The sequence below is a fragment of the Hevea brasiliensis genome, chromosome 7, assembly GCF_030052815.1.
Source record: "Hevea brasiliensis isolate MT/VB/25A 57/8 chromosome 7, ASM3005281v1, whole genome shotgun sequence".
Lineage (NCBI taxonomy): Eukaryota > Viridiplantae > Streptophyta > Magnoliopsida > Malpighiales > Euphorbiaceae > Hevea > Hevea brasiliensis.
The window spans coordinates 4,564,910-4,578,301 of NC_079499.1; the positions used below are offsets into that span (position 1 = coordinate 4,564,910).

Sequence of the window (13,392 nt, forward strand, 5' to 3'; positions counted from 1 at the left end):
GGTGTTCCGTAAAAGCTTACTGGTAACGAAAGTATCATCACATACAACTTGCTTGCCTTTAGATGATTTCGGAGTTGGTGAGCTTGAAGAGGATAGTAAGCCTTGAATGCGCCTTTGAGCCTCACCTTACTGGTAGTGACACTTCGCCTTTTCGGGACTGGGAGGCCATGAGGGTTTACTATTAAACTTATTAGTTAATTGTTTATTAGGGAATTTAATTTGGTGAAGAAGAGGATATTAATTTTAGAGTACCACTATTAATTCATGTTAGCATTTGACACGAAAATAACAAACAAATAATAATTAGACATATATGTAAATATAATAATAATAATAATAATAATAATAATTTTTTTAAATTGATAAAAAATGACATAATTACAAAATTTTGAAAAAAAATTTATTTGTTTACCGTTACACTAATAGAAAAGGTTCTTTATAAGAAAGGCAAATAGTGTATATTTTTACTGAAATTAATATACATATTATGATCAGAAATCAAAGTTTCATCTCCAAATAAATCAACCATTAAAATAGTAAAGTGGTGAGGGATTCATATAAAGCCAAATTGGTGGTATGTAATTCCACTTATTAGGAGTTCCGAAGAAGAAGAAGGAGGTGGTTTGGCCTATCAATTTTGACTAGCTAGAGATACTGTTTCCTGTGCAGAAGGATCTCAACTGCTTTGCTCATGGTGGGTCTTGCATCTTTGTCTTCTTCTACACATTGCAGAGCCAACATTACCAGCATTTCCATCTCACCCTTATCGTAGTCTCCTTCCAGTATTGGGTCAACAATCTCTTCTATCCATGACTCTCCTCCATTTTTCTTATTCTGCCTCACCCATGTCACCAATCCTCTCTGCAGCTCTTCCCCCTCTCCATTAGTGCTGGTTCCTCCAATTGCTGGACTCTTCCCAGTCACCATCTCCAGCACCACAATCCCAAAGCTGTAAACGTCCGCTTTTGATGTGATGGGTAGGTTGAAAACCCACTCTGGAGCCATGTACCCTCTAGTTCCTCTTATTCTTGAGAATATTGAGCAGCTCAGGTCACCTGATCTTTTTAGTAGTTTTGATAAGCCAAAATCTGACACCTTTGGCTGGTAACTAGAGTCCAGGAGTACGTTTTGAGGCTTTACGTCACAGTGTAGAACCCATTCCAAGCATTCTTCATGTAAATATGCAAGCCCCCTTGCTGTGCCTAGAGCGATTTGGAATCTCTTTCGCCAATCTAGTGCTCTAGAGGAGATCTTTTCTGCTAAGGACCCATGCTCCATGTACTCATAAACTAAAAGCCTGTGCTCTCTTTCTGCACAATAGCCCCACATCTCTATCAAGTTCATGTGATTAAGCTTCCCAATGGTGCTTACTTCTGTTAGGAATTCAGCTTGTCCTTGGTTAGCAATATTAAGTCGTTTGATTGCGGCAATCCGATTGTCAGGCAGCGTTCCTTTGTATACAGTTCCTCCTGCTCCCCTTCCAATTTCCACGCTGAAATTTCCTGTTGCTTTTTTCAACTCAGAATAGGTGAATCTTTTAAATCCAGTTATTGCAGGATGGTGGTAGCCTTGAGAAGCTTCATTCAAGTCCTTCTCGGAGCTGAACAAGAAACACCAAACCAAAAGGATCCCAATTATCTCCACTGCTCCTAGAGCATAGGCAAACCACAGCGTCAACCGCAACTTTTCATTCTGAGAGCTTTTTTGATATACTCTGTTCAGTGGCCTGTGAAGTTCAGTAGAGCAATTTAACCCAAGTCCTGAAAAATTCTCTTTGTCGGAGAAGAGTCTGGTTTTTGGAACTTTAAGATAGAATTGTCCATCGAAACTGGGTGAACGTTGCCCGTTAAGCAATAAAATCTTGGGATAGCAAAGACTAGGAATAACATTTTGTCTGATATTGTTCGTCAAAGCAACTAGAGGCCACATACCATCTCCGATATACCTGTGCTGAAACCCTTTGCAACCGCACAAACTCAAACATAATTTTCTGCACATTTCTAAGGTGTAACCAGGATAGACTCCATAGTCGTGGCCATAAAATTCTACATGAGGGAGTCTAATGAAACGAAACTGATCTGTATCATTGTCACAGGAGATATAGAATTTGGATTCGCAACCAGAAGACCAATCATTAGCATTCTTTACCCGATAACCTGGAAGGCAAGAACATCTTCTACCAGAAATTGGGCTATGGCTGCATTTGCTGTAAGGTCCACAAGCTCCATGAATCTCGCATGGTTGAGACAAGGCTTGCCAAGAAACCACCCAAGTTGCATTATTGCCCTTTTTTCGGCTATATAATCGAAGATTACCATCGAAGTCAATTGTCAGTCTTCGCTGAAGTCTCACTCCGTAATCTGCTGATACAAACGAGAAATTATCAGAAGAAGTAAACTTGCCCAAAGTATCAAGAAAGGCAAGTCTACTGCTATTATAGGGGAATCTGCCTGTCGCCCAGCTTACAAGCCATGGGGTTGGCCAGTAAATACTTGTAACCTTTGAATCATCATACAGAAGACAAAGAAGATTATCGTTGTTGAAAAATAGCTTGTAGAAACCGGAGGAAAAGTTTGTTCGGGATCTTGATGAGACAAGTTGCATATCTTTGGTAAATCGTTGCGAAGGAAGAAGGGTATTGGTTGGTGAATCGAAGCTTTGCCAGAGAATAACACCCTCCACATTTTGCAGAGCAAGATTACCGGTGTCATAGAGGATTAGATCTGTGGAGGAGGGGGAAACGGTGTCTGTAGACCAGGCAATGTACTTACCAGCATCAGTTAAGACAAGATTACCAGTTTTTTGCAGCCAGAGCTTTGAGCGAATGCCATTAACTGGAAAATCACGATTGGCCATCCAAACAATGGTACAATCATCTCTACTGCAAGATGGTTCTGTGAACCATATGGCGAAACAGTAAGCGTTGTCGCCGACAGGGCAAAATCCGGCAGAGAAAACTCCGGTTGGCGATTCCAGAACGTCCTTGACAGAGAGATAAGAGCCTTCCTTCAAGGAAGAATCAGACACTGAAGACGAAAAGTGAATAATTAGAGACAAAAGGAGCAACAAAGCGTGGGAATCCATGCGGAAAAACTCGTGGAACAACAGCAAGCTGATGCTTTTGATAAATTGATTAATGGAATTTTTTTTGCCTCTGCTTCTATTGTATCGAGATTTGAGAAGGGTGCTTAATTGTCTCTCATTGCATTTGGTTCTTTTGCCTCTGCATTTATATATATATATATATATATGTATGTATGTATCGTTGATTGCCATCTCTTCAACTACCGAATGCAATAGTCCTGACAAGTAGCGAATTAGCCTCTGTATGTTGGAAGATGGGTATTATCAGAGATTATAATAAGGCAAGTAGATGTGAACACCGATAGAAGATATAGAGAAGTCCGAGGACTTGAATATTTAATGACTTCGGAGTTTACTTAAGAACAACTTGACCGCAGGCTGTCAATATTTTGAAATGAACGACTTTAAGAAAAACTCACAAAGAAACAAAAGCTCCGAATATTACAAGGGGGAATCAAGTTGAACTGTGGAAGGTACCACTTGGCCTTCGTGAAGGAGAGCGCATCCTATCATTGTAAGAGAAAATTTAGAAAATATTTTTTATCCCATTTTATTTACCATTTTATAAAATCAATTCACCCGACCCAACCTATTAGCCAGACAAGCACTAGTACCTGAGCCAACCTAAAGCCATCGAGGCCCGTAGTGAGCCTAACTATTCCTCAATCCAACTCTAAGGCCATTTGGGCTCAATTTCAAGAATTTAACCGGACAGAGTCCGACCATAAAATTGACAATTTAACGGGGAGTTTTTGACTCGTCCGACCTGTAAACACAATATATAATAAATTGGGGAGCTCAGTTCACCCTCCACATAATCAAAATGTCAAAACTCAAATAGGAGCTCAGTTCCCTCATCCAATCCCTTCATGCATACAGTTAATAATTAACATAATTTTTATAATACATTCCAAAAATAAAAATAAGTGCTTCTAACACATACGGAGTCTAAAATTTAACTCAATTGTACAAAATAGATTAAATACTATTAATGGACCTGCGAAGAAGAAGAGCATGTTAGCCACAACAAATAATTCTCCTATAGCCTGGAAAAATAGATGAACAAGAGTGAGCGTTCGACTCAGAGAGTAAAATACCAATTTTAATCATAATTTCTATAACTATCTAAAACTAATACACCCTGTGGAGTGATATGCAACATCCTCATAATTTTCATACAATTCATATCATAACAGCAAGAAGGCAATTTGGAGCACTCACACACCCAACACTGTCAAGCAATACATATATAGGAGCTGATCCCCTATACAGCCCTCTTAATCCAACTTTTGCCAGCTAGTGTCTCTCAAGCTGGACTTTCGCTTAATAAACCAAGTGCAGGGTCCCAGCGAGTGTTTCTCAAGTCGTGTCTACCCCGACTTATCCATAAAGGACTGGTCCCAGCGAGTATATCTCAAGCCGTGTCTACCCGTCCTGTCCATATCCAATACCATATCACACGCACGCCAACGCACACATACTGCTCCAAATTACCACAAACAATATTCATAACACTTCATCAATTTAAAATGCAAAATAAATCATACCTAATATTTAGCTACATGGATATATATTTATAAGTGATGCATGGACATGCTTAAACATATAATAATATCGAAATTACAATTAAAATTAATATTTTACTCACAGACTTAACCAAAGTCACTGCGGTGGCTGAGCGGAGGAGGAAGGCTGTCCCAGCTTAGCTGATAATTTCATAGCAATTATTTAATATATTTGACTTGATACAAGCTTGGAAAAAAATCAAAGACACCCTAGGTCGTGCCGAAAATCCGACAGAGTCTCCCTTATACCTAGAACCTATCCAACCTGCAAAAGGGTTCAAAATACACTTTTATATCCACAAATCACACATCCATCCAATCAACAATCACAATGTGAAAAATTACAGTTTAGTCCTTATAGTTAATCTCTTTTGCAAAAACTATCCATATGAGCTCTAAAAATTCTAAAACTTTGCCCAGCAGTCCTTAGCAATATTACTAAGCTAATGCAAAAGGAATTATAATTTTCTAAGCTACCACAAATATCTTATAGATTTTTAATCGAATTCAAGCACTAGATAATTAAGAAAAAGTAAAGTTCGGGTTTACCTATGCCTATTCCGACCCCTGGAACGCGTTCGGGATGTCTGATAATGGTGGGGTCACTAAAATCTCGACCCAATTTCGAGGCTTTTTCTGTAGCCTGTCTGCCGGGTCCAAAATTTACAGACCTGGGCAACCATTGAATTTTCGCAAATTGAAGGTACCTACATGAAGCTCACAACATGGGGGTTAGCATATTATTTTTACGAAATTTTCTAAGCTCATTTAGTGCTCGAAAAAATACTACGAAGTTTCGCGGGATCCACTAAAAAACGGTGTCAAAAAATTTTGAAATTAGTATTGCCGCGAAACTCTCGACGAGTGGAGCATGCCGGTACTCTCGATTTTCTCTTGGGGTTTACAGTTTGTGAGAAATTTAGCCCAAAAATCGAAATAAGCTAAAACTTTTCGAACAAAAATTGGGCAAACTGCTCTATGGATTTTGGTGTTCTTGATGTCTATGGAAAGCTCTCGAGATTTAAAAGTGTTTTGGGACAAGACCCAATTCGATTGGTGGCCGAAATGGCCGGAATCAGCCCGTGAAGGTGAAAAGGCGCGTCGCGTGCGTAAGCACCTTTGGGAGCATTTTTCGGGCGTTCCAGGCGGCGGTCGGCGAGGGGAAGGGCTAAGGTGGTGCGCCGATGAGTTGGGGAGGCTGGGGCGGCGAGAGGCGGAGGGAGGAGAGAGAAAACGAGAGAGAGAGAGAGAGAGAGAGAGAGAAAACGTTGGGGACGCGCAAAGAGGAAAGAAAAAGAGGAAGAGGGCCTGTCCGATTTGACCAATTTGATCCATTTGATTCAGTCGGTCCGATTCAGGATACAAAAATTTGAATTTTTACTCTGCCTTAGGACAGAAAACGATACCTAAAAATTCTGAAAAAATTCTAGAAAACTCAGAAAAATTCGTAGAGTCCAAATATATTTTTAATTTTATCACGTAGTCTTTAAATTAATTTTTATTAAATTTTTATATTTTCAAAAAATTGAACCCGATTTCTAAAATTTGAAAAATTTCAAATAATTTTCCAAAATTTAAATAAAACAAAATATAAATAATTACCCATAAAATAATAAATTTAAAAATTAGGGGTGTTACATTCTTTCCCCCTAACAGAAAATTCGTCCTCGTATTTTACACAAGGTGGAATAAAAGGTCAGAATTACACATTAAATAAATAAGGGTACTTGCTACACATGTCCCGCTCTAACTCCTAGGTGCACTCTTCCACTGACTGGCTCCTCCACAAAACCTTAACCATATGGATCTGTTTTGATCTTAGCTGCCTCACTTGGTAGTCCACTATGGCTACAGGTTGCTCCTCAAACGTCAAGTCTTCCTTCAGCTTTACTATATCCGGTTGTAGTACATGAGAAGGATCAAGTATGCATTTTCTGAGCATGAAGATGTGAAATACAGGACGAACATGAGAAAGCTTAGGTGGTAACTCCAACCGATAGGCAACTGCTCCAACTCTATCAGTAACCTCAAAAGGTCCAATATATCGAGGTGCCAATTTGCCCTTCTTTTCAAATCTCATGACTCCCTTCATCGGAGAAACCTTTAGGAATACGTAATCGCCTACTGCAAACTCCACATCCCTCCGTCTGGGATCTGCATAACTCTTCTGCCTACTAAAAGCTGTTTTTAATTGTTCCCTGATTAAAGGAACCATCTCTGAAGTGTACTGCACTAGGTCTACATCATATACCGTCGCTTCTCCCATTTCCATCCAACACAAAAGAGACCTACTCTTTCTGCTATATAGCGCCTCATAAGGTGCTATCCCTATGCTGGAATGATAACTGTTGTTGTAGGCAAACTCTACTAAGGGTAGCTGATCATCCCATTGACCTCCAAAATCCAAAACACACCTCCAAACTCCAGTGTTTGGATTGTCCTTTCGGACTGCCCGTCTGTCTAAGGTTGGAAGGCAGTACTAAAGTTTAATTGTGTGCCAAATACCTCCTGCAACTTTCTCCAAAACTTATAAGTGAACTGGGGCCCTCTGTCAGATATTATGGAAGCAGGAACTCCATGCAATTTGATCATTTTCCGAATATAGAGCTGGGCGTACTGTGCAACAGAATATGTGATTTTCACAGGCAAGAAATGAGCTAATTTGGTCAGACGATCTATAATTACCCATATCGAATGTCACACTTTATCCTTCTGTAAGGCATAACATGATCCCGTAAAATACTTAATGAACTATCGAACTTCACCTACCAATAACTCATTAAGTACCCTACAAGGGATTTTAAAAATATTTTCTTACTTTTTAGAAGTGGTGAGCATTTTCTAACAGGTATTAAAACATTTAATTAGAGTTTGAAAATTAGTTAAAACTTTTGTCCCTTTTTATTTGTCCGTAAATTTTAGAAAAATTTCGGCAGAGTGCCATCTGTATTTTAATAAAACGGTTCTTCAAATACCTGTAAAAACACTTTCAATAATTTATTTCATCAACTCAACATCCATCGCAACAAATTTAAACATCATTTCTCAAACTCCAAAATTCAAATCAATAATTTTCAATTCAAATATCATTAAAAATAATACTAAGTAATTTCGTTCAAATTAAAACAAAATAATTTCATTCATATTTGATTAAAGTTAAAACAATTTACATTCATCAATTCAGAATTTACATTAGAAAAATCCAAACTAATATTATTACAAAGTTTATACAACTGCTCATGACCAGTTCTACATGTACATACATTTACATACATCAAAATAGTTATTACAATCAGGGTATAAAATATACCCGATAGAACTTCAGGGAAAGTGGCTCCACGATCCTCAGTAGCTCACTCTGCTGCTCCTCTAGTCTTTATATCTGCGATAACAATAACAGCCATCGCTGAGTACTATGACTCAGTGGTATACAACATACTAAATAACCTCTATGTAGAATTTAAATCATACTTATTCAAAAATCGAACTGAATATGAGAAATAAATACAAAACATGATTTATAATCTTTTAATCCAAACAATTTCATTTCGAAAGTCTCAAACAAATTTCATAAAAACACACAGTTATATCATGCTATTCAAAACAATAATTATCTCAATAGCCAGAGGCTTATGAGAAATCACATCACAAGGCTAGCTAGCTCAAATATATAGGTACCCATTCAATTTATTCTTCTACTAGTACACACCTCAACACTTCAGCCAGAAAAGGAATCAAAATTTGAAACTAATTTCTCCCACTAGTCATGCTAGTGAGACATTCAAATATATGGTCATGACACTGTGGTTTCAAAACTATCTTATCAATTTATCAAACATTTACTGACAATTAAATCGTATACCATCAAATTTCCAATAAATTATATAAAAAACATAGTATACATTTCAATCATTATTTTGCAATACAAATAAACCATAAATCATTTCATGCACTTTGCAAAGAAATTTCACAAGATGTTTATGTTATGCACAAACCTTATGCGAGTCGCCTCTTAGCCTTGACTCGATGCCTCGGGTTCTTTCTCGATATTCTTTTCAACTGAAACACATAGTTTCACAGTGTTTCAGTACCACAATATATCATAAGCCCAAAAATGAATTCAAATCTATTTATACCTAGCTTTAATATGCTAAACTTAATGTTCTTTAAAATTTTGTCTTTCAGGATTACTATTTAAATCAATTTGTTGACTTTCTAATGCTTAATAGGTATGTGAATTCTACTTTCACCCACATACTATATTTTGGTTACCTAACTTGTTGGTTTTTGTTATTTTCTCAAATCTTAAGTCTTTTAGGCATAAATTTCAAATTTTCAGTTTTGGTGTCCTGTTTTGTACTGTTCCATTGGTCATGTTGCTGTTAGAATTTAGCTAAGTTTTCTTCATAGAAGTTGTTCCTTGTTGTCTTAACTTTATTTTCCTTTTTGAATCACTCCATTTAGAGTTTTGTAGTTCAAGTTATAGTTATTTGAACATGGCTGGCCGGATTGGTCTAACTCAGATTTTCTGGGCACCTAATTTGGTTCTGGCAGCATTGGGTCACTAACTTTGGGTGGCTAAATGACTTGGTTAATGGCAGAATTTGGATTTTTGTTCTTCATAAAGGTTGTAGTACTATGTCATATCTTTCTAATGCCACAAAAATCAGGTCATTTGGACCTGCCTAACCCAAGTTATGGCCAAATGAATAAATACTATTCATTTGGTCATTTTTGTACAGGGCAGCGTGCCCAATTCCGGATTTGGCTTAATAGTTCACTAAGTTATGGTCACTTTCTGGGCATGATTCCTAAATGAAGAATGTGTTATTTTGTGTCTAGTTTCATTCCCAATTGGTCTCACACCAATTGGGTTAGTAAATTTTTAGTTTTGGTCTCTGAAATTGACCTAGGTCAAGCTACCTGCAGAATGACTATAACCAATCAGAATTTAAACTTAGTTTCAACACTTCCTAAACACCACAATTGGTCACATATGACCATTTCTCAACTCAAGCAAGGTCAACCACATCATTTGGCTAATTCTCACATTTTTCTCCCCAAACTCTAAGTGCCAAAAACCCTAATTCATGTAATTGATTAATTCATACCCAATTCACTACACTAATCACATATTCAACCTTAATCAAGTTCAAATTCATGTCCAATTTAAATTGAACATATCAAAACTCCAAGGTACCATAGCTAGCCAAAATTTATATTTGGTCCCTCAACCATATTTTCTTTTGATTTTAAAGTTGAAATCTAAGTTAATTTAACTCATAACATGTATTTTAAACTAAAAATGTCAATTTAATTCCTTACCTCAACTTTGGAGTTCACTCCACCAAGTTCTTCTCTCTTCCTTCTTTCTTTCTTCTTCAATCTCCTTCTTAAGTTGAGGTAACAAGCTTTTATGAGGTATTTATGGAAAATATTAAGGTTAAGTGAGGGATTTCAAGCTTGAGTGCAAGCTTCCATGGTGGACAAACATGGAGATGAGAGGGAGAGAGAGGGTTCGGCTTGGGTGAGGGAAGAAGAAGATAATAGTTTTTTTTCTCCTTATGTTATTTTGTCTTAATTAATGGATTTTAACTTAGTCAAATTTGGTAGGAAAAATAAATTTAATTATGACATCATAATTGATGTCATCCATGATGTAATAACCTTTTTCTTTTCTCTTTTTTTTTTTAGTTCTTTAATTTAATTCTTTATCCTGAAATTTCCTTTTCTCCAATTTTATTGGACAGTTAGGTCATGAGTCAGCTCTAGGGGTAAATTGACCAAATTGCCCTCGCCAGTGTGATCCGATTTACAAGAAATTCAATATTTCTTCCGAATCTCTGACCAAATTATTTAGCCTACTTAACAATTCTTTTTCGTGATTTTCTCTTTTCCACTGTGTTAGCAATAGTCCTAAGGATCGCAGCGTCACATTTTATGGTTCGAAATTTGAGTTTAGACTGACCTTGTAGTCATTCCCGAGAAGGTCACCCATCGCTGAGACTCCTGGCTCATTTAACTTCTTGTGTTCTATTTTTCTTATTTATACTTAACTATTTGACAATTACTAATTATTTGTTTTCATGGCTTATCTAGTTGTCTTAGATGTGGTTCTAATTCTCTTACTTGTCCGGACCGACACCGGTCATCGAAACAGTGAAATATACCAAGCTATGTAAATAGGGGTGTTACATCGAATCATATCCCCACGTGGTATGAGGCAACCCAGTTACAAAATCCATAGTGATCATTTCCCACTTCCATTCTGGGATAGGGAGCTCTTGCAGCTTCCCTAATGGCCTCTGGTGTTCAAACTTCACATTCTGACAAGTTAAGCACTTGGACACAAAGTCTGTTATGTCTCTCTTCATGCCATTCCACCAGTAGCTATCTTTCACATCATGGTACATCTTGGTGGAGCCTAGGTGGACATTGTACAGTGTATAGTGTGCCTCTCGTATGATTTCATTTTTGAGATTGTCCACGTCGGGCCCACATATCCTGGAACCTTGCATAAAGGTGCCATCATTGGCAAATCCAAACTCACCACCTTTATCCTACTGTACTCTTTCTATGATCTTCATCAATTGCTGGTCTTTGTGCTGGGAAACTCTGATTCTGTCTCGCATATATGGTCTTACTGAAAAATAGGTCAACAACACCCCCTCATTTGAAAGATCTAATATCAGACCTTGATCCATCAACTCATATACTTCCTGAATCAACAGTCTCTTCTTCGCTGATATGTGCGCTAAGCTGCTAGAAGACTTTCTACTCAAAGCATCTGCTACTACATTGGCCTTCCCAGGGTGGTATTGGATGGTACAATCATAGTCCTTCAGAAAGCTCCATCCATCTTTTCTGTCTCAAATTTAAATCTCTCTATTGGAAGATGTACTTCAAACTCTTATGGTCAGTGTATATCTCGCACACTTCACTATACAGGTAGTGTCTCTAGATCTTTAGTGCAAAGACTATAGCCGCCATTTCTAAATCATGGGTGGGATAGTTTTGCTCATGCCTCTTTAGCTGCCTTAAAGCATAAGCCATTATTTTTCCATTCTGCAACAAAACACACCCTAAGCTAACTTTGAAGGCATCACAGTACACGGTATATTCTTCACCACTCATCAGTAATGTCAACACAGGGGTGGTAGTTAGACATTCCTTAAGCTTCTGGAAGCTCTTCTCACAATTATCTGTCCAAATGAACGGAACATTCTTCCGAGTTAAATTAGTTAGGGGAGCTGCTATCCTGGAGAAATCCTATACAAAGCGTCTATAGTAGCCAACTAGGCCCAAAAAACTTTGCGCCTCAGTGACTGTTGTAGGCCTAAGCCAATCAGTTACCGCCTCAATTTTCTTGGGATCCACTTGAATGCCTTCACTAGAAACCACGTGTCCCAAGAATGAGATGCTTTCTACCCAAAATTCACATTTTGAAAATTTGGCATATAGCTGGTGCTCCCTCAAAGTCTACAACACCATCCTCAAATGCCACACATGTTCTTCCTCAGTCTGAGAGTATACCAAAATGTCATCCATGAATACAATGACAAACGGTCCAGGAATGGCCTAAACGCACTGTTCATCAAGTCCATGAAGGCCGCTGGTGCATTAGTGAGTCCAAAAGACATCACCAAGAATTCATAATGACCGTATCTTGTTTTGAATGTTGTCTTAGACACATCCTCATTCCTGATTATCAGCTGATGATAGCCTGATTGTAAGTCTATCTTGGAAAAAAATCTAGCCCCTTGGAGCTGATCAAACAGATCATCGATATGAGGGAGTAGATATTTGTTCTTCACAGTCACCTTGTTCAGCTGTCTATAATCAATATACAACCTCAAAGACCCATCTTTCTTTCTCACAAATAGAACAGGAGCGCCCCAGGGTGAAGTGCTCGGACGTATGAAACCCTTGTCCAAAAGCTCCGGTAGTTGCTTCTTTAGTTCTTTCAATTTAGTTGGTGCCATATTGTAAGGTGGCATTGATATGGGGTGTGTACCCGGCACAACATCAATGTAGAACTCTATTTCTCTTCCTGGTGGCAACCCTGAAAGCTCCTCAGGGAAGACATCCATGAATTCTCTGACAACAGGAACATTTTCCATGTTAACACCTTCTACATATGTATCTCTCACCAATGCTAAATACCTTTGACATTCACGCTTTAACATTTTTCTAGCACTAATTGCTGACACCAAATTATATGGAGCCACACTCCTATCACTATCAAAGCTAAACTCTTCCACACCAGGTATGTGAAAATACACCTTTTTGTTCCTGCAGTTTAAAGTGGCATAATGAGTTGCCATCCATTCCCAAAATTACATCGAAATCCATTACTGGTAGAGGAACCAAGTCTGCTGGGAGGATCCTTCCATCCACTACTACTGGGCTACCCGAAAAAACCATATCCACATTTATGTTGTCACTAAGTAGGGTAGCTACAGACAAAGGGCATTCTAAAGTTGTAGGGTTCCTACCAAATCTCATGGCAAAAATGGGGGAGACAAATGAGTGTGTAGCACCCGGATCTATCAAAACACGAGCCTCATAGGAACAGATTAGAAGAATACCTGCCACAACTGCATTGGAAGCCTGAGCATCCTGGTGGGTCAAGGTGAAAACCAGAGCTTAACTCCTACCCTGCATTGTAGAACCCTGAAATTGACTTATACCTCCTGACCTGCCTCTAAATCCACATCATCCTTGTCCTCGGCCCTGTTGGCCA

General features: G+C 38.2%; 1 protein-coding gene across 1 annotated transcript; it reads right to left on the reverse strand.

Moving 5' to 3' along the window:
- Positions 1–552: 552 nt before the first annotated feature.
- LOC110655617 (putative receptor protein kinase ZmPK1) lies at positions 553–3,084 on the reverse strand. Its single transcript, XM_021812008.2, has one exon. The coding sequence runs from the start codon at positions 3,082–3,084 to the stop codon at positions 646–648; it is 2,439 nt and encodes an 812-aa protein (XP_021667700.2). The 3' UTR covers positions 553–645.
- Between the last annotated feature and the right edge of the window lie 10,308 nt (positions 3,085–13,392).